This window comes from Panthera leo, chromosome A2 (assembly GCF_018350215.1).
Source record: "Panthera leo isolate Ple1 chromosome A2, P.leo_Ple1_pat1.1, whole genome shotgun sequence".
NCBI classification, from domain to species: domain Eukaryota; kingdom Metazoa; phylum Chordata; class Mammalia; order Carnivora; family Felidae; genus Panthera; species Panthera leo.
In genome coordinates, this window is record NC_056680.1 from 4,395,501 (window position 1) to 4,419,314 (window position 23,814).

The window sequence follows — 23,814 nt, forward strand, 5'->3', positions numbered from 1 at the left end:
TCACCGACTACGAGATCATGACCTGAGCCGAAGTCAGACGCTTAACTGACTGAGCCGCCCAGGCACCCCTGGCAATGGAGTTTTAGATATGATGCTAAAAGCACAAACAAAAGATTAAAAAAAAAAAATTCTTTACAAAGATAAATGGGACTTTATCCCACAGGATGGGAGAACGTATTTGCAAACCGTATTTCTGATAAGGGTCTCGTATTCAGAACGTATAAAGGACTGTCACAACCCAACAACAAAATGGCAAATGACTCAATTAAGAAATGGGCAAAGGAATCGAACAGACCTGTCTGCAGGAGGCACATGGGAAGATACCGAGCATCATTAGTCACTAGGGAAACACAAGCCCAAACCACGGTGACACAGCACTTTCCCACGCACTGGTACGGCTACTAGAAAAGAAAGAAAGAAAAGAGAAAGGACCCTCACACGTGGCCGGTGGAATGTAAAACGGTACAGCTGCCGTGGAAAACAGGCCGGTAGTTCCTCAAAAAGTTGCACAGAAACTCAGTTGAACTATTACGGCTCAGCAATTCCACTCCTGGGTACACAAATGTCTGTAGCGGCATCATTCATAATGGCAAAAAAAAAAAAAAAAGGAAAAATCTGAGTGTCGGTCACAGACGACTGCATATATGCATCCAACGTGGTATATCTATACAATGGAATGTTCCTCGTCCACGAAAAGGAATGAGGTAGTGATACACGTTTACAATGCGGATGGGCCTCAAAAGCATGACGCTCAGTGAGAGAAGCCGGTCACGAAAGCCCAGGTAGCGTATGGTTCCATTTACGTGAAATGTCCAGAACAGGCAAATCCATAGGGACGGAAAGCAGACTAGCTGCCTTAGGCTGGAGAAGGAGGGAGTGGGGGGCGGGGGAGGTGACTGCCGATTGGTCAGGGTTACCAGTTTACAGCGTGTTTCCTTCTAGGGTGATGAGAATGTTCTAGAACTACTAGATAAAGTTAATGGTCGTACGGCATTGTGACTCTACTAACTGCCATTGAATCGTACACTCAAAAAAAATTTTTTTAACGTTGATTTACTTTTGAGAGAGAGACAGGCAAAGCGTGAGTGGGGGAGAGGCAGAGAGAGAAGGAGACACGGAATCGGAAGCAGGCTCCTTCCAGGCTCCGGGCTGTCAGCAGAGTCTGACGCGAGGCTGGAGCCCACGAACCGCGAGATCGTGACCTGAGCCAAAGTCGGAAGCTTAACCGACTGAGCCCCCCGGGCGCCCCTGCATTGTATACTTTTAAATGGTTAAAAAGATGCATTTTATGTTACGTGAATTTTACCTTGATTTAAAAAAATATACAACCAATTAAAAAACCTATTGTTCTCTTGCGATTTGAATGGATCTTTTGCCCACACGTATGGTTTTTGTAACATCACACACTGGTCACGTGGAACATATTGGCTCGCCGAGTTTCCGGATGTTCCAAATGATGACGCGCTTCACTAAACGCTACTGAAAATCGCATTTGTTATTATCACTACCAAGCTCATCAGAAGGATACCAGGTTTTCAAAATTCGAAGTTTTCTTTTTTTGGTTGAAAATTTACTGGCAACCAGATTAATTCCCCCCCCCCCCCGGACCCATCCGCCTCGTGCTCTGCTCTCCTTTTTGAGAAAAATGCCTGCCAAATCCTCCAGTCTGAAAACCCCTCATTTGTCTGTTATTCCTTCAAGCAAACACTGTGTTTCGTGACAGAAGTGGCTGGTGCAGCTCACAGTCATCTGCCCGGCGGCTCTTCCTTAGCACAGTCATCACACTTTGGCAGAGAAGTGCCTTTTGTCACCCAGAATATTAGGAAGGACTGGGGTTTCATACAATGACTGTTTACTGCTTCACCGGGGACCTTAGGTGAACCGTAACGGCAAGTTGCAGTGCGGAATTCGCTGCTTCTCTTCTCTTTTTCGCTGTGAGCGCAGGGCGGTGCAGAAGCCGGTGGCTTCTGGGAGAGTCTGTCGCCTCCGCCTTGCTCGAGCCTGCGTTTGCGCCCCGGGGGCGCATCGATGTCGATTTTGCACAATCAGTGCAAACGTCAGCACTGGGAAAGCTGGCGACAGACTGATGGCTTAGTATTATTATGAAAACAGTTCTGACCCGGTGGGCCCCCGGGCCGGTCTTGGGGACACCCAGAAGAGTGCCAGATGTCTTGAGGACTGCCTGCTAAAAACTGTAGAGCTACGAGTATCGAGAGTATCGAGCATCGTGGAAAAGCACACAACTTAAGGCTGGCTGCAGAAGACCATCCTGAAGAACCCATAGCTATTAAATAGGGTCCGCTCAAGCCCGCGGGTGCAGAGAATTAATTTGACGCACAGTGGAACCTCCCCCAGGTGTTCGTTGTGTTTTGAAATCAAAACGACAGTTGGGGTGTCTGGATGGCTCAGCCCGTTGAGCATCTGACTCTTGATTTCGGCTCAGGTCATGATCGGAGGCTCGTGGGATCGATTCCTACATCAGGCACCGTGCTGAGCTTGGAGGCTGCTCGAGGTTCTCTCTTTCTCCCTCAGTCTCTGCCCCTCCCCTGCTCGTTCTCTCTCTCTCAAAATAAATAAATAAACATTAAAATAAAATTAAGACGTCGGGTAAACATCAGAAGGCGATAAAGAAGGTAAGGAACCCCCGCCCAAGGTCAGAGGGGGAGGTTAACGCCCGGCAGGCAGCGCTGGAGGCGCAGTGCGCACGCCGGTCCAGCAGAGGGCGCTGCGGCGCCACCTCCCAGCCCCGCGCGGGCGGCCCTACCGGCATCTGCGGAAAAGGAGCATCTCTCGGTTGCAGCCCGAGTCTTCCTCGCACACCTGCAGGGGGGACTCTCGCTGCACAAGTACAAACGCCTTATCCGGTCCGCTCAGTGGCTGGCGAAGTTAGTGTCTACTCTCTGAATACGCTTAACATAGAGGCTAATTTTATGTTTGCTTGGAGTTTAATCTTCAGCAAGGAGGGGCCAAGGGTGGCCTCAGCAGAGCCCCACCCCGCCCGGGGCCCAGGCAGCTTTCCCTAAAATCATTTGTTTTTGAACTCCCAGCACTTTCCTTCCATCTTGGCATTGTGCATATGCTGATGCGTCCATTTCTTGACTCCTCGGGAGCTTAATTTTTATTTTTGATTCGGTGTAATGCAGCACATACTCCTTTTGATTGGCCCCCTAAACATCATTTTTTCTGCTACATGAATTATTAACAGAATGCCAGGGGAAAAGGACACATGCTTTGAGGGCTTGTTCAGAAGGAGGGCAGAAAAAATACATAAGGATTCGCGATCAAAGATAAAAGAACCTGACGTAACAGCAGGTAGCGGTCAAGTTGTAACAGTTCCCGAGTATATTAAAATAAGCCAATTATTTAGAAAATTCCTCTCCTTTCATGTGTAATCCTAGCAAGATTCTTCCTGATTCAAAGACTGTACTGGTGCCTCCTAAGGAGGCATGAGTGGAGGTTCATGAGTGTATGCCCACGTGGCCATTCCACTTATAACAAAATAATCACATTAAAAGGACCTGCCGGGATAGGGGTCGCCCCTACCAAGGGCCAGCAATGACCAGTGTTGAAGTGGCCCCGGCATCTCCAGACGGGTCTGCCAAAGTCTGACATCAGGACCATGCCTCCGGGGGGTTCCCTGGAAAGGCCAGGGAGGAGTGGGGACGGGACAGGAACGTGTTAACCCTGCATCCTCAAGTGTAGCCCAGTTATGTGACCATGAACGGAGGAGATCAAAGTTTAAATGCTTTAGGAGCAACCCTTTTGAATGAATCTCTAAAGAAAATGGAGAGTCGTTTAACAGGAAGAGACACCGTTGGACTTTTGAGGGCAAGGATATAAAGCCCAGAATTCTGCCTGCAGAAAGGATACGGGGCCCACAGCGAAGGGCCAGGTGGGAACGTGGAGAGAATTTGGGGCTCACCGCTGGGGAAGGAGGAGGCTGGCTTGGGGGAAACAGGGCATTTTAAATCTGTTTGTCCATTTAAAAAAAATTTTTTTTAACGTTTATTTATTTTTGAGACAGAGAGAGACAGAGCATGAACGGGGGAGGGTCAGAGAGAGAGGGAGACACAGAATCAGAAACAGGCTCCAGGCTCTGAGCGGTCAGCACAGAGCCCGACGCGGGGCTGGAACCCTCGGACCGTGAGATCATGACCTGAGCCGAAGCCGGACGCTTAACCGACTGAGCCACCCAGGCGCCCCGTTTGTCCATTTTTATTTTGCTCATTAAACATGTTAAAAACATGTAAGTACTATTATACATGCTTGCCGCACAAAAATCTGATTCTGCCAGAGATGGTCTCCACTTAGGGCCAGGACGGCGGTGGTGGGGCCACAAGGTGCCCCGGGCACCAACCTTAAGGAGGCGCTCATTCTCAAGATCCTGTCAGGGCAAGGGTGGCACGTGGGGGTGAGCGCCTCCTTAAATTTGGTGCCCTGGGCACCTGGCCTGGCCCATCCCGTTCTAGCCCTGCCTCAACTTCTCTCCGGCACCCGACTTCCCTATGTGGGAGGAGAGGCCTTTACCAATAGCCTGGTGTGGGTCCTTTCAGGTGCATTATATCGGACTCACATTTCATTTAATGTTTTTTTTTGGGGGGGGGGGGTTGTGTTAGTTGGGGTTGTGTTAGGTATTCAGCTCTGCTTACCTGCATTTACCACTTAGTCTTTTGTGATTACCTTTCTGAGGCAGTTCTTACACATCAAGGGCTGGCAAGCTTTTTCTATCAAGGGCCAGATAGTGACTGTTTCGGGTTTTGTGGGCCAGTCTCTGTCCACAACTACTCAACTCTGTCCTAGGAGCTGGAAAGCAGCCACAGACAAGTGAAGGAAGGGGCGTGGCTGTGTGCCAGTAAAACTTTGTTTAGAAAACCAGGCAGCCGGCTGGATTTGGCTTTGGAGCTGTGGTCTGCTGCTCCCCCTGCCCCACGATTCTACCAAGAATTACACATTATGGGTGTTTTAGACTATTGTTAAACTGTTTTTTGGTGAACGATATGGGTATAGAGGTGATGGTGGTGTGGTATTGTGAGTGATTCCATATTCCAAAGTGGTTAATCTTATGTGACAGAAATTTTGCCTTAAGAAAAAATTGACAAATAAAAATAAATAAGATAGGGGCACCTGGATGGCTTAGTTGGGTAAGCATCCCACTCCTGATTTCTGCTCAGGTCATGATCTCACGGTTCGTGGTTCGAGCCCTGCTTCCGGCCCTGCACTCACAGTGCGGAGCCTGCTTGGGAGTCTCTCTCTCCCTCCCTCTCCCTGCCCCTGCCCTGCTGGCACTCTCCTCCTCACTCTCTCTCAAAAATGAATGAACTTTAGGGGCGCCTGGGTGGCTCAGTCGGTTGAGTGACCGACTTCGGCTCAAGTCACGATCGCACAGTTCGGGGGTTCGAGCCCCGCGTCAGGCTTTGCGCTGACAGCACAGAGCTTGCTTCGGATTCTGTCTCCTTCTCTCTCTGCCCCTCCCCCACTCAAATGCGCACACTCTCTCTTTCTTGCTCAAAAATAAATATTAACAAAATTAAAAGATAAATAAAAAAACTTAAAAGACTTAAGAAAACTTATAAGGTAACATATGCACGTGGTTAAGAATTCACTTGGGGCGCCTGGGTGGCTCATTCAGTTGAGCGTCCGACTTCGGCTCGAGTCATGATCTCACGGCTCGTGAGTTCAAGCCCCGCGTCGGGCTCTGTGCTGACGGCTCGGGGCCTGGAGCCTGCTTCTGCTTCTGTGTCTCCCTCTCTCTCTGCCCCTAACCCACTCACATTCTGTCTCTGTCTCTGTCAAAAATAAATAAACATTAAAAAAAAAAAAAAAGAATTCACTAGAAGGAAAAGGTACCTAAAACAGCAAGCCTCCCTCTTCTCTTGTCTTTCTGTCACAGAAACAGTCTTTCTACTGGTAATCATTTTTAGCAGCTAGCGTGTTTAGTTCTTATAATTCCTAGAACTTTTAACAATAGACTCCTACTTCTTAATCAATTTTTAAAAATTTTAAACTTTTCCTTTGGAAATAATTCCAGACGTACAAAAACACTGTAAAATTGGTGCCAAGAATTCCCGCAGACCCTTTCCGCCAGCCTCCCTGAAATGTTAGCATCTCCCGTGAGCACAGAACCAGGTCTCACGTGACCTCAGCACAAGGACCAAGACCCAGAAATCAAGCCCCACTCACCACGCTCAGCCAACCGAAAGGGCTCATTAGAATGTGACGGTCCTTGCACTCCTGTCCTTTTTCTGGCCCGGGATCCAGTCCAAGGTCACACACTGTGGTCATTTTGCATACACAGCCGTGAGAGAAAATACCAGAAAAATGAGAAATGGGCGGGGAGTGGAAGAAGCTTTCATTAGATCAATGACCCATTTGTCCACAGTCGCCCTTGACCTCCCACGTGGGTTTGTGTCGCTCTGCACAGGAACAACGGCTTCTCCAGTAAATTAATTGAGGCTTTTCAGAATAAGCACAGAAGAATGTTGCCCAGGATGACATTCACATGGTTTACTTTTGTCACTAGAGGAGACCAGAGACGGAAACCTCAGATCCGTCTCAAAGCGGTGCTCCTGAGCAAACGCAGGTAGTGTTCCCCGCCTTTACGGAGAAATGAGCAAAACCAGATTCAGAAGTGATGATGTCGGGGGCGCCTGGGGGGGGGGGGGCTCAGTTGGTTAGGCGTCCAACTTTGGCTCAGGTCATGATCTCACGGTCTGTGGGTTCGAGCCCCGCGTCGGGCTCTGTGCTGACAGCTCAGAGCCTGGAGCCTGCTTCGGATTCTGTGTCTCCCTCTCTCTCTGCCCCTTGCCCGCTCACACTCTGTCTCTCACTCTCTCAAAAATAAACATTAAAAACAATAACAAAAAATTTAAAAAAAGGGTGATGATGTCATTGAATGTTTGTCCAAACCCACAGAAGGCACAGCACCAGGCATGAACCCTGATGTCAACTAGGAGCTTTAGTTAATAATAACAGTGTGTCAAGATGGGCTCACTGGGGTAACAAACCTGCCAAACTTACCCCAAATGCTAAGAAGGGAAACTGTGTGTGTGTTGGTGGCAGGGGGGCTACGGGGATTCTTGAACTTCCTGCTCAATTTTTCCGTAAGCCTAAGACTGCGCTTAAAAAAAAAAAAAAAAAAAAAAAAAGGAGTTGGGGCGCCTGGGTGGCTCAGTCGGTGAGCATCGGACTTCAGCTCAGGTCATGATCCTGCGTTCATGGGTTCGAGCCCCGTGTCGTGTTGGGCTCTGTGTTGACAGCTCAGAGCCTGGAGCCTGCTTCAGGTTCTGTGTCAGTTCTGCTCTCTGTCCCTCCCCTGCTCATGCTCTGTCTCTCTCCCCCCCCGCCAAAAAAAAGTTAAAAAATTATTAAAAAAAGGAGTCCATTAAAGAAAAAAGTGATGATAAATATTTTTTTAGTCAGAGAAAAAAGTGGATGCGCTATCGGCAAAATTCCTTCATCAAACAACGCGCGCTTGCTCCCAAAGGGTCTGCTCTGGCAGTTGGGCAAAAGCTCTGATGTGCAGAGGATGAGGGAGCTTCTAGCAAATGCTTGCGATGCGTGTGAGGTCGCTGTGCAGTTAAGGTGTTCCGCATCCTCACTGGCAGGCTCTAGAGAAGACGTTTTCGTGCTTGGTGATCCATTGTGAGCTGTGACCTGTGTGGGTGGCACACCGGCCCCGCGGGCCACCTGGAAGGGTCACCGTGAGACCGGGAGGCCAGGCCACACAGCGGGAGCCACGGGCGCTCCGTTCACGGTCTCCCCTGGCCTTGACCCAGCGCAGATGAGCTGGATGGAGTACCCGGGATTCGGCTTTTCTGAACTCACGTGTGCTGGTCCTCGGGGCCGAGAGGCTCGCTTGTGTGTTGAAAGCGGGAGCTGAGTCTCTGATGACAACAGTACAGAAATTCCTATGACTTCAAGGGACGTGTCTCCAGGGTGCGCGTTGTGGAACTTGGAGACGTCGGTCCGGGGCCCGAAATGTCGCCATTTCTCATGTTGGAAAGGAGATCTCAGGGTTTTCGAAGACGACTCAGTGTCCCAAGGGACTGGGCTGCCGATCCCCACTGGCTTCTCAAACCCAGCGCATGAGGGGTTTCTTCCTCTGGAGGAGGAAGCAATCACGGCAGTCTTAGGCGGATCTCAAGTCTTAGGCACATTTGAAAATCACAGCAGGTGCCACAAAGCTGACGCCAGTTCTTTTGGGGGGGGGGGGCAGAATGCGACCAGAGCAAGCTCAGAGCCCGCCTGATGCCGTTCTCCGAGGCAACGTCACTTCTCACCCTTCTGGCTTCGGCGCGGCACGTGCTGGAAGGCCAGCCGCGTGGCCCGGGCAGACGCCATCCTGATCTCTGACGATCTCCGCCGCTACCTGTGAGCCAGGACCCCGCTTTCCTGGAAGCTAAGAGTTCACGAAGACACCACCCAGAGGGGTCAAGTGGGACTTGGCCACCGGGTCGGCTTACCCTTCAGTAGGCCGGACCTAGGCCCCGATGAAACACCGCGATGGCAGGTTCCCGCACGGACAGGAGTGCTGTGTTTTTACTGTGAAAACTGGCCGGACCGTTTGCCTTCCTCAGTCCCCACGGTGTGGCCCACGGGGGCCGCCCGATTGTGTGGCATGACTGCCTGCAGCCCGAGAGCCCCGCGGGCGGAGGGAGCGGCAGGGTCTCCACCCTGGGCGGCCCGAGGGCCCCCGGCTCCCCGCACCCTGACACGACCCAAAGGGCCAATCCTGGGCTGGAGTGGCAGGGGCAGGGCTCTCGGGGGAGAACCTCTGTCGGGTGTGGTTGAAGAAAGTGCAGCGCTAAGCGGCTTTATCGAAAACTCGCCATTCGGGCAACTCACTTTTCAGTTTTACAAGATACCAATGAAATAACCGAGACTCAAGAAAATCCACCACGGAAGTCGGAAACCTCTCCTCAAGGCCGCAGGGTGATTCCCTCCAGCCTCCACCTCTGTTCTCGGAATCAACTCGAAGTCCCAAAACTCTGATGGGCAAAGCTGGCAGGCGTCAAGGGCCGGGGGCAGGAGCCTCGGGTTAATTCTGTGCTTCCTGGAAAGTCCCACAGATCCCTGCTGCAAACGTGTGACATGTTCCTGTGCCAAAACTGGTCGATAAACAAGCGAGCAGGCAGGGTCGGGAACCAGATCGTCTTCTGGAACGATCACTCTCTGGGGCTTGCATGGAGAGGGGTGTCAAAACACAGCCCATTCCTGGATTCCCAACTGGTTTAAAAACACGATTCTTCTGAAGCGACCGGACGACAAACCACAGTGGCCGGGTGGCCTAGGCTCTGGGCAGCACATATGCTTGCAACAGGATAGCGTGGACCACAGAGAACGCTGTAGTTTCTCAGTAAATCTGTGACCCGCGACCCTAGTATGTGCTGCTATTACGTACTGATGCAATTTACTAACATCCAACCTGTCAGGTTCATGACAGTTAACGTGGTCTGCGAGGAATGCTTTCTCATCAGTATCCGCTCTAAACTCACATCCCTGCAGCCAGTCCTCCGAGGGAGTATACGTGTGGTTGCAAGTGGCCACCCAGGCCCTGCCGGGCGGAAGGGACTGAGCGAGGCGAGGTGCGAGCTGGTGAGCCAGGCCCAACCCCACCCCACATGCTACCGCCTCTAGAGAACAAGTGACTTCTCTCCACCCTGTCCACAGAACTGGGTCCTGGAGAGCACTCCGGACACAGAGGGCAGCAAAACCCGGGAGGGGTGCTCTCTGATGTCAGTGACCCCAAAGCACATCAGGACCAAAAGGACAGGGATGAGGCAGGAACATCACCTTCTATTTTGGGAGGTTAGCCCCACACCAGGAGAGGAAGTTACTTCCTAATTGACGATCGGTCAACGTAATCTGTCACAGGAGCAGTCTATAGAAGAAACACTCATGGTCATATCAACGAAGAAAAAGCATTTGACAAAAGTAATATTCATTGATGATAAGGACTTGCAGAAAACTAGGGATGGAGGGGAATTTCCTTGATCTGAAAAAGGGCATCTATGAAAACCCAGAGCCAATATGACACTTAGTGGTGAAAGACTGAAGATATTCCCCTAAGACTGGGGACAAAGCAAGGATGTCCACTCTTGCCACTCCTGTTCAACACTGTACTGGAAGTCCTAGCTAGTGCAAAAAGACAAGGAAAAGGAATAAAATCATCCAGATTGGAAAGGGAGAAGTAAAATTGTTCCCACTCGCAGACAACAAAAAACTCTTGCAGCTCTTATAAGTGAGTCAGGGAGGCTGCAGGATGCGAGGCCAACAGCCAAAAATGAGCAGTTGGAAACTGAAATTAAAAATCAATACCATTTATAATAGCTCCAAAAACATAAACTATTTAGGCATAAATCTAACAAAATATGTACAGAATTTATATGCTACAAATTACAAAATGCTGACGTAAGACATCAAAGATCTAAATAAATGGAAAAAACATACTATGTTCATGGATGGGAAGACCCAACAGAGTAGAGATGTCAGTTCTCCCCAAATTGATCTACAGGTCTAATATTGTTTAATCAAAATCTCACTATGAGTTTTTTGTAGATATAGACAGACTGACCTAAAACTTATATAGAAAATTCTAAATTTATGTAAACAGCCAACATAATAGTGAAGTGAGAGGAAATGCTCTACCCAATCTGGAATGGAAAGACACTCTAAAGACTGGGAGAACATATTTGCAGATCATCTCCGACAGGGGACTCGTATCCAGGATATATAAAAAACTCTCAACCCTCAACAGTACGAAAACAAACCACCCAGTTAAAAAATAGGCAAATGACGTGAACTGATAGGTCACCAAAGAGCATATAACGAAAGGCAAGCAATCGCATGAAAAGCTGCTCACCATCATTAGCAATTAAGAAAACGCAAATCACAACCACAGTGAGATATCACTACACACCTTATGAGAACGTCGAAAATGAAAAATGGTTGACAACATCAAGTGCTGGTGACGAAGTGGAGCACGGGGACTCATACGTCGGGGGTGGGGTGGGGGGGACGCAAAATGGTACAGCCACTTGGGAAAACTGTTGGTGGTTTCTGATCACATTCAACACACACTTACCACGTGAACCAGCAATGTTGCTTGTAAGTATTTACCCAGAAGAAAGGAAAACGTATGTCCATACAAGAACCTGCACGTGAGTACTTACAGAAGCTTTGTTCATAATCACCAAAAACCTGGAAATTGCCCAAATGACCCTCAAAGGGTGAATGGATAGGTGAGCTGCGGTATAACGGAATCCTTCCCAGTAGCAAAGAAGCAGCAAGTACGGGTTCGTGTGATAACGTGAATGGGTCTCAAAGGCACCACTGTGAGTGCCAAGAAAGGTCAGTTTTACTCTATGTTAATTTTCCAAATGAACTAAAATAAAAGTAAGCGTGGAAAATAGGCTTTGAGATCAGACATGTTTTTAAAGCAGGTCAGGAGCAGAGTCTGGGGCAGGACCCTGGCGGCAACACGGGGGTGCAGTTCCCGAGGGAGACTGCTCCGAGCCGAGGTCGGTCCAGCGGTCACGGGGATAGACGGGCCTGGGCCTCTGGGAGGGCGACGCCAAGGGTGGCGGTCCCACCAGCACGGCGACGCTGGCCCCGGATGCAGTTTCCACAGCAGCCCGGGAGGGGCCTTTTACCCTCTCTGTTTGCCACGGGGTACCTGGTTCCAAGGGGTGGACACTTGCCTCGGACCACACGCCCTTCCTGGCCGCAGAGCTCCGGCTCCGGTGCCCCAGGCTGCCTCTCGCTCACCATCCCCGCTGCCGAGGAGAGTCTATTCCGGGTCTACCCCGCTGCCCCGGAGAGCCTCGTACGTACCGTAGCCGGCGATGACCGGGAAGTGTGGGCCAGGGAGTGTCTGGTGCCGTCCATCCCCCCGTGGATGAGATAGGCTCCCGCGCTGGAGACAATAGGGCTCCCCCCGACATCCATGGTGATGCCCACCATGCTGTGGGAGGGGACCACCGGCGGGGAGGAGCCTGCCACGGTCACCTGGGCGCCGCCCGGGGCCTCGAAGTAAGACGCTGTGCTGCTCGGGGCGTACATCTGAGGCTCGGGGTTGTAGGCGTAGGCCGTCCGTCTGTCAGGAAGAGAGGAGGTGCCTCCTGAGTCTCACCGGGGTCCGGGAGGACTCCACGTTAAGGCGGAGCCCCAGGAGACCGTGCCTACGGGGTCACTCAGACACGAGGGGTCAGGGCAGTGCAAAGTTCAAAGCCATCGTTTCTGAAAATATTAAGCAGCACGGGATGACCCATCGAAACCGATGGAACAATTCTGTGTCTTATTATGGTTACACGAAATCTACTCGTGGGGCAAAATGGTGCAGAGCGCACACGCGTGTAGGACGATAGACGGGACTGAGGCCCGCAGGCTAGCTGGCGGTGTATCCCAAAGCCAATTGCCTGGTATCGTGCTGCGGTCAGGGAAGATCCCCCCCCTGGGGGAGGCTGTGTGCTAATTCTGCAACTTCTTCAGAGTCTCTGATTCTTTCAGAACGAAAAGGTTTGCAAAATGAAACTGCATACTTAAAAGAACTTCTAAGCGATACCAAGAATTTGCCTGATGTTCCTTTACCATCTGGATTAAATGATTAACCATGCGGCTTGAGACTCACAGTTTTAAGGTCCGCTCGCTCCTGTCGAGCTGACCCCAGTAAAAGACCAAAGCGTAGCGATGTGTCGTGAGCTGGCCCCTCCGCGTGGCAGTGAGGCCCCTCTGACTGCCTCCCAGAAGTGTGCTCTCCTTCCTGTCCCGACCCACCCCAGGGCGACAGCTTATCTAACTGCAGCGCAGGATCGAGCCCAGGGGCACGGGGGCGACCGCAGACCTCGCTCAGCTTTCACGGGCTGTTCACGCCCTGTTCACGTCCTGACGTGGGTCTGTGCATATTTCGGAAGCTTCGGCGCTGTGCTGCAAAAGCTCACACAGCTCCAGCCGTCACGGCCGCCAGCCCTCATGCCCACCCCTCAACTTCCGAAAGGGGGTGATGGAAAGCAAATGGGCAAAGGGACTCGTGTCTTAAGCGCAATGAGCTTCATGGGAAATGTATCATTTTCTGCCCCGAGCGCCACATAGTTGGAAGGCAGAACATTCTAGAAGTCCTTGACAAATGGAAAATCAAGTTTTAGCAACCTCATAAAGAGCCAGAGGTGAACACAGGCAAGGATGAGAAGGCAGAGATAAAAATGGTCTCTGGGTTGTGAAGACTGAACCTTCAGACTTAAAAGCTGGATTAGGTTTTTGTTTCGTTTCATTTTGTTGAAAGACTGCCTTTTCTGGCAGTAAAAACTACAAAGGCCTGTGATTTCTGAAATCTCCGCAGGGCTCTGATGCCCTCAGACTGTCCTAATGGTTCCCACACCACCCAAAGAGGGAGGAGGAGAAGTTTGCGAGTACAGGCCCCGAATGGAAAAAGGTGGGGTAGTCGTGAGAGAAGGTTCCGGACGTGGCCCACGCTTCTCTGACAGGCGGGCCCTTCCGAGGGGAGAGGAAACCCACGTACAAGGCTCCATTGGTGTAGACCGTGTCTCCGCCTTCCACGTACTGCACCTGCGGGGGGGTACACGTGCTGCACGGGCTGGACCTGGAACATGAACATCAGATACCTCGTGTCACACACACCAGTCCCCTTGCTGTTCAGCCTGTCTGTGTCTTCTGTGGCCTTTTGTGGACATTTACTCCTATGCTTCCGATCTGGGGCGTCAGACACCCCTCGCCCTACAGGGCAAGGGGCGCAAGCCGGTTATATTCTACGTGGCCGGGCGGCCCTGGCACCCCTCCCCAGAGGGGCCGGGGTCCTTGGAAGGAGAAACGTGCCTGGAGTGGGAGATGCAGAGGGGGCACCGGGAAGCCTCGTCTGTGGCAGTGGCCGTGGCGCACCTCCGCGGACAGGGACGCTGGCCCTGGTGGTGGAGACCCAGAGCTCTGCGCACAGACCTTGAAAACCTCACCACGGAGGGAACCTTAATGGATGCCTAATCCAGCCTCCTTTTGGGGTGAAAAAATCTGGGGCTGGGTGTCATCGTGACCGCTAAGCCTTCGTGTGGGGTTGGCAGGATGGGACTGGCTCCCGCCTCCCAGGCCAGGCCAGGCCAGGCCAGCGTGGTGCTGGAGTTAACAATCGATAGATCGTGAGAAGCTTCTAGGGATTAACATGCTGGGCGGGCTGTGCCTCAGGGGACTGGGTGAAACACAGAAGTCGCTCTGCCAGTCCAAGTTGCTCAGGGACGAAGGCCCCACAGAGAGGAAGCTTCTAGAATCACGACACTAGTCTTGTTCTCCTGTCCCTCAAGGAGCCGAGACAGACCCACTGGCTCCCTGCCGGGCCTGCCGAAGCCTTCGCTTCTCTCCCACGACCCGAAAACCTGCCCCGGTTTTCACTGACGCAGTTACCGGACAAGCTCCTCTAAACTCACCAGCTTGGATTTAAGCCGGAGCCGCCGGGGGAGAGACGTGTGCTCTCTGGTCTCAGCTGTCGCCACAATCACGCTCAGGGGTCCTTTCAGGCAGGAATGTGCACTAATTTTAATGCCGTATGTGACAGGGCACAAGTCCGCCAACCCCAGCCAAATCTGGCCCGTCTCTTTTTGTACATTAAGTGTCCCTGGGACACGGCCACGCCCCTTCGGGTACATCTACAGCTGCTCTTGTGGGACAGTGGCAGAGTCCAGCAGCTGGCCTGCTAAGCCAAAAAAGACACTATTTGGCTTTTGCCGGAAAAGTTCTGCCCTCCGCTGTCCCGGATCAGGCCGACTCTGTGTGGCTGGTGCACCCAGGCCCTGAAGCTCGGTTGCCAGATAACCTCATGTCACAAGCAGTGCTTCCTGGGTCGTGCACTCGTCTGAGGGCATGACAATCGCCTCCCCAAGAGGTTCCATGTTCCTCCAAACCTGAAACTTGGCTCTCTGTCTGCGTGTCTATCTCAGCACCCCAGTGCTCCGTCGGGGTGCTGGCTTGCCCCCCAAATGCTGAATCTCTGAATGAATGAAAGATCATCAGCTTTCTTGGCTTGTTGCAAACTATCTGCAGTAAAAGAATTTTTTTAAACATAGCTTTCAAGGGGCTGAGCCTTGAGAAAGGCTGAGCCTTTCAAGGGGCATAGCTTTCAAGGGGTGGCTCAGTCGGTTAAGCATCCGACTTCGGCTCAGGTCATGATCTCACAGTCCACACACAGTCTGTGGGTTCGAGCCCCGCGTCAGGCTCCGTGCTGACAGCTCAGAGCCTGGAGCCTGCTTCGGATTCTGTGACTCCCTCTCTCTGCCTCTCCTCCCTTGCTCGCGCTCGCTCTCTCTCTCAAAAGTCAATAAACATTAAAAATTTTTTTTAAACATAGGCTTCAAAAGAACCTTCTGGTACAGAGCTGAAGATATCAAAGACCAAGCAATAGCAACAACAGAAAAGGACGCATTGTCCAGAGAGGGCACCGGATCACTCAGTGCTGATGTGTCCCGTTTCACCTGGGCTATGGTTACCTGCTGTGGCACCTGCTGGACCCTGGGGAGGGAGATTGGCTGCATCTGGGCCCCTTTGGGAGCCGAGCCCGCTGTCTGGACCAACACCCTCTAAAACGGAAGGAGAAAAGGACATTTAGACTTGTCAGAGGTTAGTCCTTAAAGCAAATACAGATTATAACCAGGGCTGCCGCCACCTACTCCACCATCACCTTCCAGAAACATAAGCGAGATTGGCAGGAGAGGAGTGCGCGCGTGCACACGCACACACACACACACACACACACTCTCGTGCGCACGCCGGAGCACATGCGCCTCCACCTGCCCCCAGCAGCTCTCCCTCCCTGGGGTCTGTCTGCGAGGTGGCCTGGGCTGTCCCTGACATCAGGCCGAGAGGCTGGGTGATAAGAAGGACCCTGCAGACAGCTGTCCACACCACCTTTCCCATCCCTGGCACCAAGCTGGGGCTGGTGGCCGCACGGGTCCAGCGCGGTGGGAAGCTATGCTGGACGGGGCAAGCCGGAAGGCGAAGCGTGAAGAGCCCGTTGGGGGAACTGAGGCAGCAGGAACTCTTCTCTCTGGCAAGGAGAGAGGCACCCACTGTTGCGGGGAGGCAGGGAAGCCCACCAGCAGGAGCGCTTGGAACTTTCCAGAAAGAGAGCACCCCATGTCAGCGGCAGGGAGTCTGCACGGGGAGCAGACAATGCACCCGGGGGCGGGGGGAGGTGAGGCCAGGGACGGCGCGTGGGTGGCTGCGGGGACCGGATGCATTGCTGGCAGGGACGAAGCCTTGGAACTGGGGAGGCACGCGGTGGCCATGGCAGGACCCTGGAGGCAGGGCCTGGGCCCCAGCCAGCCCGTGGCTGCTACCGAGAAAGGCTGGGCCACTCAGGCCCGAGACTGCGGTGTGGCGAGAAGGAGCCAAGGCGGCCGGGGGCGGAGGGCCGGCGTGTCAGGTTCAAGTGGCCGGGAAAACAAGTCAATTAGCTACAACTCAGTCTGGTCACATCCCCTTGGTGCCCTGAGACGGGCTTCCAAGGCCCACACCGGGGCTGCGTGTTTGCAAGAAATGAAAGCTTAAGCACGTCTGATTATCTGTTCTGAAATGAACAAGCCGCTTTCACATCTGCCCTTTGGTTTTGGCTGAATTATGGGGCTTTTCTACCTTTGTCAATTCTGTCATGCTTCTGACTTTTGGATTCGTACTCGTACGTGGTCACACGGCCACAGAGGGCCTCCGTGCATGTCTCCAGGTTTCCAGTCTGTTCCGTGACCTTCAGCTTGGTGTGGTCTTACATCGCTAACTTTACGTTTAAGTCTATGGTGTGCTTCCAGCCATGGTAGAAATCCAGAAGGCAAGAGCCTTAACGTGGAAGTTCTCTCCTCGCAAATTGTAAAGAACGTACCCGTTTGGATGGTAGGATTTTAACCGATCTTTTGCCTTATCCATAAGGTTTCCCCGTGTAATAGGGGTACTTCCAAGGCCTAAGAAGATGTCCATTAAAAGATAGGAATATACCAAGCCAAGTTTCCTTTTGAGTTTGTAGCGTGGGGTCCTTGGTGGGGCCTTTGCAACAAATAGCGAAGAAGCCAGTGCGACAGGGGGAACAGAACAGAGGGGCTGCTATTTTGACGGGAGCAGCGTTGGGACCGTAGTGTCAGTCCAGGAAAATATAGATGCCTTTCTCTGCTGCCTCAAGTGTTTTCCCAAACCTAAGTGGGGGCGTCCCCCCCCACCAGGCCACACTGGCTTTCTCGGAACAGCCTGAGCCCCGAGCAGCGGGCAGGCTGGTCTGTTACCTGCGGGGAGGCTGGCACAGGCTGAGCCACGGGGGCCTGGGCTGCTGCCGACGGACACAGAGCCACAGAAGCCGGCGAATCGGATCCACCCTCCGAATTCTGCATGCTCAGTTCTAAAGAAAGGCGGAGAGAGGTTGAGTGGGGCGGGACTGCAGCCACGGAGGCCCAAGTGGTAGCTACCTTCAGGTGCAAGTCGGCTGGCCATACTGGGGAAGGGAGACAGGGAAACCAGTGGCACAGATGCCTCATAGGAAGAGCAGCGGGGGTGGGGAGGGGTGGCAGGAAACGTTTTTCCCAGTAGAAAACCGAAAGTTAGCTCTGCAGACAGTCCTTTCCGGGGCTCCTACAATTGTTTACTCATCCAGCCAGCGAATCACCAGCTCCTGATGGCCGCTTGCCATCTGGCGGGCTACGGTACCCCAAACTACAAGTGCATTCTCCTAAGGCAGGGTTTCTGCCCCTCGGCACTGGGGACACCGGGGCCGGCTTGTCCTTCAGGCCGACCTCGGCACCCCTGACCTCCACTCGTTAGATGCCAGGAGCGCCTCTCCCCTTCCCACCCCCCACCAGTCATGACAACCCAAAATATCTTCAGACGTTGTCCAAGATAGGCAATACACAGTGGGAGGAAAGAAGCATTTTCTCCTGGGCTGCCTAGAAGTCCTGCCTTCTGTTCCTGGAGATCCTCGCCCACGAGAAGGGCATACAAGTGTATTTCTTTGCAGCCAGATGCGTACATCTTTCAAGTAGGTAGTTTAAACATTCCATACAGAGGGGGCCTGGGTGGCTCAGTCGGTTAAGTGTCCGACTTCGGCTCAGGTCATGATCTCGCGGTTTGTGAGTTTGAGCCCCGTGTCGGGCTCTGTGCTGACATCTCGGAGCCTGGAGCCCTCTTTGGATTCTGTCTCCTCTCTCTGCCCCTCCCCTGCTCGTACTCTGTCTCTGTCTCTCTCTCAAAAATAAATAAAACGTTAAAATTTTTTTTTTAATTCCATACAAAAAGACTCATTTAATACCAGAACCAAGTGGCAGATGGTACAAAAAAATCATTCCATCAACATGCTCAAGGTCAGACGGTCTGCACTTTGTAAGAACCGGCTACCTTCGGCACTTGAGAAGCTGTTAAATATGCAAACTGCAGAGAGGAGGTGGCTTTGTGGGCAGGTACAGCCCTGTCCTGAGCACGTCCCCCCAAGCCACAGGTGGGGTCTCCCCACTTCTGCCTCATGCGGGGCCTGAGCAGCAGGTACACAGCATGCTGCTCAGGAGGCACCTGCCAGAACTTTCCATATGCTTCTATTACCGCGAGGGCTCCCACCTCTGAGGATGAGTGAACAATGTGTTGAAAACTTCTTTTTTTTTTCTTTTAATGCAAAGAAAAACTGCTAACAGATGAATATAATTTGCCTAAAGAAAGCGGAAGGCAGCGTGTGAGTGTTTTAAATCTGTTGAGTGTTGGTTTGACCCCATCTTTGTTGATGAGGAATATTCTATGACGTGGCCCATCCCCCTCCCAAAGACTTTGGCACCACGAGAGCTACTGGCTGGATCCACGGATCTGTGGCCTGTGCCTGTGGCGCTTTCCTGTTTCCCTGACTCGGTTCTTACCACTAGATGTCCCCAGAGCCATGTGATGAGTGGCACCCCCTACTTTTCTTTTCCTCTTCCACAGGAGGAGGAGGCGTGAGAATTTCCAATGTGTATTTCCTGGGTCTCCAACTCTCTGCCTTCCTGACAGAACTGACCTTCGGAATTATTCTGCAGGAAGTTGCGCAGTCGAGGTCTTATGCACAGTTCCTCCAACATCCGAATCAGTCATCTGCACACATGCACCCCTTTGTTCCAATCTGAAGCCAGGAAGTGGGTAACTCCAGTGGTAGGAGCAGGAAAGCATTGGACCTGGGCTCTTGGTGGAAAGAATCCACTAGTGATGAAGCCAGCGGGCTGAGTCAGAGGCCGGCTCCTTGTTCACGGGCAGGAAATAACTGTGCTCCACAGTCTGAGTCTTTTGAAAACCCGGGGAGCCCGTGAGAGTGCGAGGTAGACAGCGAGCCCATGCTCGGCTCACCGCGGCCAGAATGCGACTTCCAGAATGCAAATCATCCGACACCATGCCAAGTTTTCAACTGACGTGCTTCCTGGTTTACTGCACTATTTACCATGTGCTGTCTGTCACCCTGCTCAGCATATGGTGTGTAGGCCCAGGGTCACAAAATTTTTTCCGCAAAGGACGAGAGGCTTTTCTTGCAACTACTACACTTTGCTGCGCTGGCACAGGAGCGGCCATTGCTAACACGCATGAGTGATCCTGGCTGAGCACAAATAAGACTTCATTTCTTAAAAAAAAAAAAAAAAAAGGCCATTACAAAATGTCCTATAGACTATAGTTGTTGGTCCTTGGCTCATAGAATTTAGGTTTGATGAAGTGATGTGGTTTTGGAAGGTGGGTCGAAAAATTACACTGTCTGGGGTCAAAGTCTTGAGGTCCCAGGCCCTGGAACCACTGCAAAGGTCCTGTGGCCACATCTCACCAGCATGAGAGAACTGGAGGGGCCATAGGGGATGATCCAAATTGTTAGGAGGATGAAGCTGCCAGCATTTAAAGACGAATGGAAATATCATCTGGCCTGAAATGACAACAGTGCTCCTGAAGGTTACAAATAAAATCACCAAGTCCCGGAATCTCAGAAGCCAGGCACAGCCCTTAAAACTTAAGACAGGACGGACGCCTGGGTGGCTCAGCTGGTTAAGCATCCGACTTCAGCTCAGGTCATCATCTTGCTGTTTGTGGGTTCGAGCCCCGCGTCGGGCTCTGTGCTGACAACTCAGGGCCTGGAGCCTGCTTCAGATTCTGTGTCTCCCTCTCTCTCTGCCCCTCCCTAGGTCATGCTCTGTCTCTCTGTGTCTCTCAAAAATAAATAAACATTAAAAAAAAAAAAGACAGGAGTTTCAGCATAAGGGGCAGATCACTTTGGGAAGTTGTACTGCATTGAATAGTGACCCCCAAAACTCATGTCCACTCAGGATCTCTGAATGTGACCTTATTTGGAAATAGTGTCTTTGCAGATATAATCAAGGTAAGGGATCAAGATGAGGTCATACTGGATTAGGACGGGCCCTAAATCCAGGGACAGTGTTCTTATAACAGACAGGATAGGACACACAGGGAGGAAGGCTGTGTGACGACAGAGGAGGCGATAGATGGATACAGCGACAAGCCTGGGAAGCCAAGGATGGCTGGGGCCCCCAGAAACCAGAGGAGGCAGGAAGGGTCCTTGTCTAGAGGGAGCACAGTCCGGCGACACCTTCTGGTCTCCAGAACTGCGAGAGTAAATTTCACGTGTTTCAAGCCACCCAACCGGTCTGTGGTACTTAGCATGGCGACCCCAGGAAACTCACGCAGGGATCCATACGATGAAGGGCACAGTTGGGACAAAAGCATCCTACGAGATGGCTTCTGTGTAGTAGGCGGTGCCATGCACGACCCAGGCAGCTGATATTTACCAACTAAATAAATACCTTAGTGCCTCTTTAGGATTACAGCCCATACTGAATTGTAGGAAATTATATATAGTGAGCATCCACATAAAGCTTCAGAACATTCACAATCTACCTGGTTATTTTATTTTATTAAAAAATTTTTTTAATGTTCCTTCATTTTTTGAGAGAGACAGAGAGGCAGAGCATGAGTCGGGGAGGGGCAGAGAGAGAGGCAGACACAGAATCTGGAACAGACTCCAGGCTCTGAGCTGTCAGCACAGAGCCCGACGCGGGGCTCAAACCCACAAACCGTGAGATCGTGACCTGAGCCAAAGTCAGACATTCAACTGACTGAGCCACCCAGGCGCCCCTACGATCTACCTGGTTAGACTATTCTGGGACTATTCTGGGAAATGTAATCACCTTTGGCGACTGACCATTCTACTCTCTGTGGACACATCCCTTCATGTTAGTATCAGACAGACAGGCTCACAGACACCATGTAGGTCAGCCTGGCTGCCCCAATACATTGACACACAATATGCCTGTCTGCAGAGGGCATGAAATCCTCCCTTACCCATCTAAGAGGTGGTACATTGCATATAAGCTGATCCAGTTTCCTGAATTAAAAAAAAAAAAAAAATTCAGGTCCATTATTCAAGGGCACACACCTATTTAAAGACACTGGGGGGCGACCAAAACAGGCAGACACTGCCAGCAAGCCCACCCTTGAAAGATTTCTGCCAGTCAGACTGACGATTCTGGAGTTTTGCCAGGGGCACGCTCCATGAATGTTTGGGTGGCAGAAAGCAGCAGTCTGGTTGTCTTGAAGTGTCAGAGAAGAGAGTTCAGTATGTTAGGGGGAATCCTGGAACACAGAGAGCCACAGAGGGGGCGAGCCCCCAGATCTGCCTGGAGTCCACCCAAATCTTTGATGAGCTGACTAAGCCACACTTGTGTGGGAAAGACACCAGGGGTTTTGGAGAAAAACCAGCAGCTCAAAGATGGACAAACTAAGAGGAGAGTTCAGCTGCTGAAAAAGATATATTTGCATGAGGGGCAGGGTTCAAGTCCAGCCAAGTTAAACACTAGCAAGGGGAACACAGCAGGATCCAGAAATTCTACAACATAGCATTCATGATGTCCAGGACCCAACAAAGATCATGAGCTAGGAGAAGAAATAGGAAATTATGACCCGTACCCAAGAAAAAAGGGGAAGAGTCGATAGCCAAACCAAGAGAATCCAGGTGATACAGACAAAGCAGCTACTAAAAATATGGCCAAGAACTTGAAGGAAGTTATATGCACAATAAAGGAACATACAGGAATCTCCATGGAGAAAGACCAACTATAAAAAAAAAAACAACACACACACACAAGTAGAAATTCTGGAGTTGAAAAGTACAATAACTAAAATGGAAATGTCCCTGAATAAACCTAATAGCTGATTGGAGATGGCGGAAAGAAGAATCAGTGAACTGGAAAATAGATCAACGGAACCCAATCTAAAGAACTGAGAGAGAGAAAAGCTGAAGAAAAATGAACAGAACATGCGGTCTAACATATATGTGACCGAAGTCCCAGAAGAAAAGGAGAGAATGGGAGAGGAAAAACGTGTATTTGAAGAATGGCCAAACATCTCTTAAATTTGGTAAAAGATATCAACTTATAGAGAGGCGCCTGGGTGGCTCAGTCAGTTAAGCAACTGACTTTGGCTCAGGTCATGATCTCACGACTCGTGGATTCGAGCCCCACATCGGGGTCTGTGCTGACAGCTCAGAGCCTAGAGCCTGCTTTGGATTCTGTGTCTCCCTCTCTCTCTGCCCCTCCCCCACTTGCGCTCTCTCTCTCTCTCTCTCTCTCTCTCTCTCTCTCTCTCTCTCTCTGTGTCTCTCTTTCAAAAATAAATAAACATTAAAAAAATTTTAAAAAGTCATCAACTTATAGATCCAAGAAGCTCAACAAAGCCCAAGAATGATAAATACAAAGAAAACTGACTTAGATGTGTTACGGTTGAACTGCTAAAATAAAAAAAGAAAAAGAAAATCTTGAAGGCAGTCAGAGAAAAACTACACATGATCTGTAAGGGAACAATAGTATGGATAGTAACCAACTTCCCATCAGTAATAACGGTGACCAGAAGATAATGGGATGACATATTTATGGCGCTGAGGAAAACCTGCCAATCTAGAATTCTATATCCAGCAAAACTTTATTTTTTCCTTTTCTTCTCTTAATTTCTTTTTTTTTAATTTTTTAATGTTTATTTATTTTTTTGAGAGAGAGAGAGAGAGAGAGAGAGAGAGAGAGAGAGAGAGAGGCAGAGCATGAGCTGGGGAGGGGCAGAGAGAGAGGAAGACACAGAATCCGAAGCAGGCTCCAGGCTCTGAGCTGTCAGCAGAGCCTGGCACGGGGCTCGAACTCATGAACTGTGAGATGATGACCTGAGCCGAAGTCCAATGCTGAACTCAGTGAGTCACCCAGGCACCCCTTCTCCTCTTAATTTCTTTAAAATACATCTATTTAACAAAAAAATATTATAACGCTCTACTGTGTGTTTTTATGACATATGTAGAGGTAATCTATACAACAACAATAGCACAAAGGAAGGGGAGGGGTAAATGGAATTAGGCATGCAAGGTTCTTGCATTTTACATCATGTAGTAATCTCATTTGTGATAAATTAAAGATGCATCATGTAATCCCTAATGTAATCTCTGAAAAAATTAAAAAAATATATAGCTTAAAACTAATGAAGAAGCAAATGAAATTCTAAACATATTTGATTGTCCTCAAAGAAGGCAGAAAATGAAGAACACAGGAACAACAAAAAAGATGAAACAAATAGCAAAATGGCTTTCCTAAATTGAGGTATATTAATAATTATATTAAGTATAAATATATGAAACACTTGAATGAAAAGACAGAAATGGTCAGCCTAGATAAAAAAACCAAGATCCCATGGTAAGTTGCCTTTTTAAAAGAAATCCTCTTTAATTTTTTTTGATGTTTATTTTTGAGAGAGAGACAGAGAGACAGAAAGAGACAGAGCATGAGCTGGGGTGGGGCC

The 23,814-nt window shown here is 50.6% G+C and overlaps 1 protein-coding gene across 1 annotated transcript in view; it reads right to left on the reverse strand.

The window, feature by feature from the left end:
- Nucleotides 1-23,814, reverse strand: part of RFX2 (regulatory factor X2) — a 90,646-nt gene that overhangs the window by 21,844 nt on the left and 44,988 nt on the right. The window contains 5 exon segments of the mRNA XM_042928150.1: nucleotides 11,833-12,094; nucleotides 13,517-13,572; nucleotides 13,574-13,597; nucleotides 15,486-15,575; nucleotides 17,265-17,377. Coding sequence (XP_042784084.1) covers nucleotides 11,833-12,094; nucleotides 13,517-13,572; nucleotides 13,574-13,597; nucleotides 15,486-15,575; nucleotides 17,265-17,369 — 537 coding nt within the window. The 5' untranslated portion in view covers nucleotides 17,370-17,377.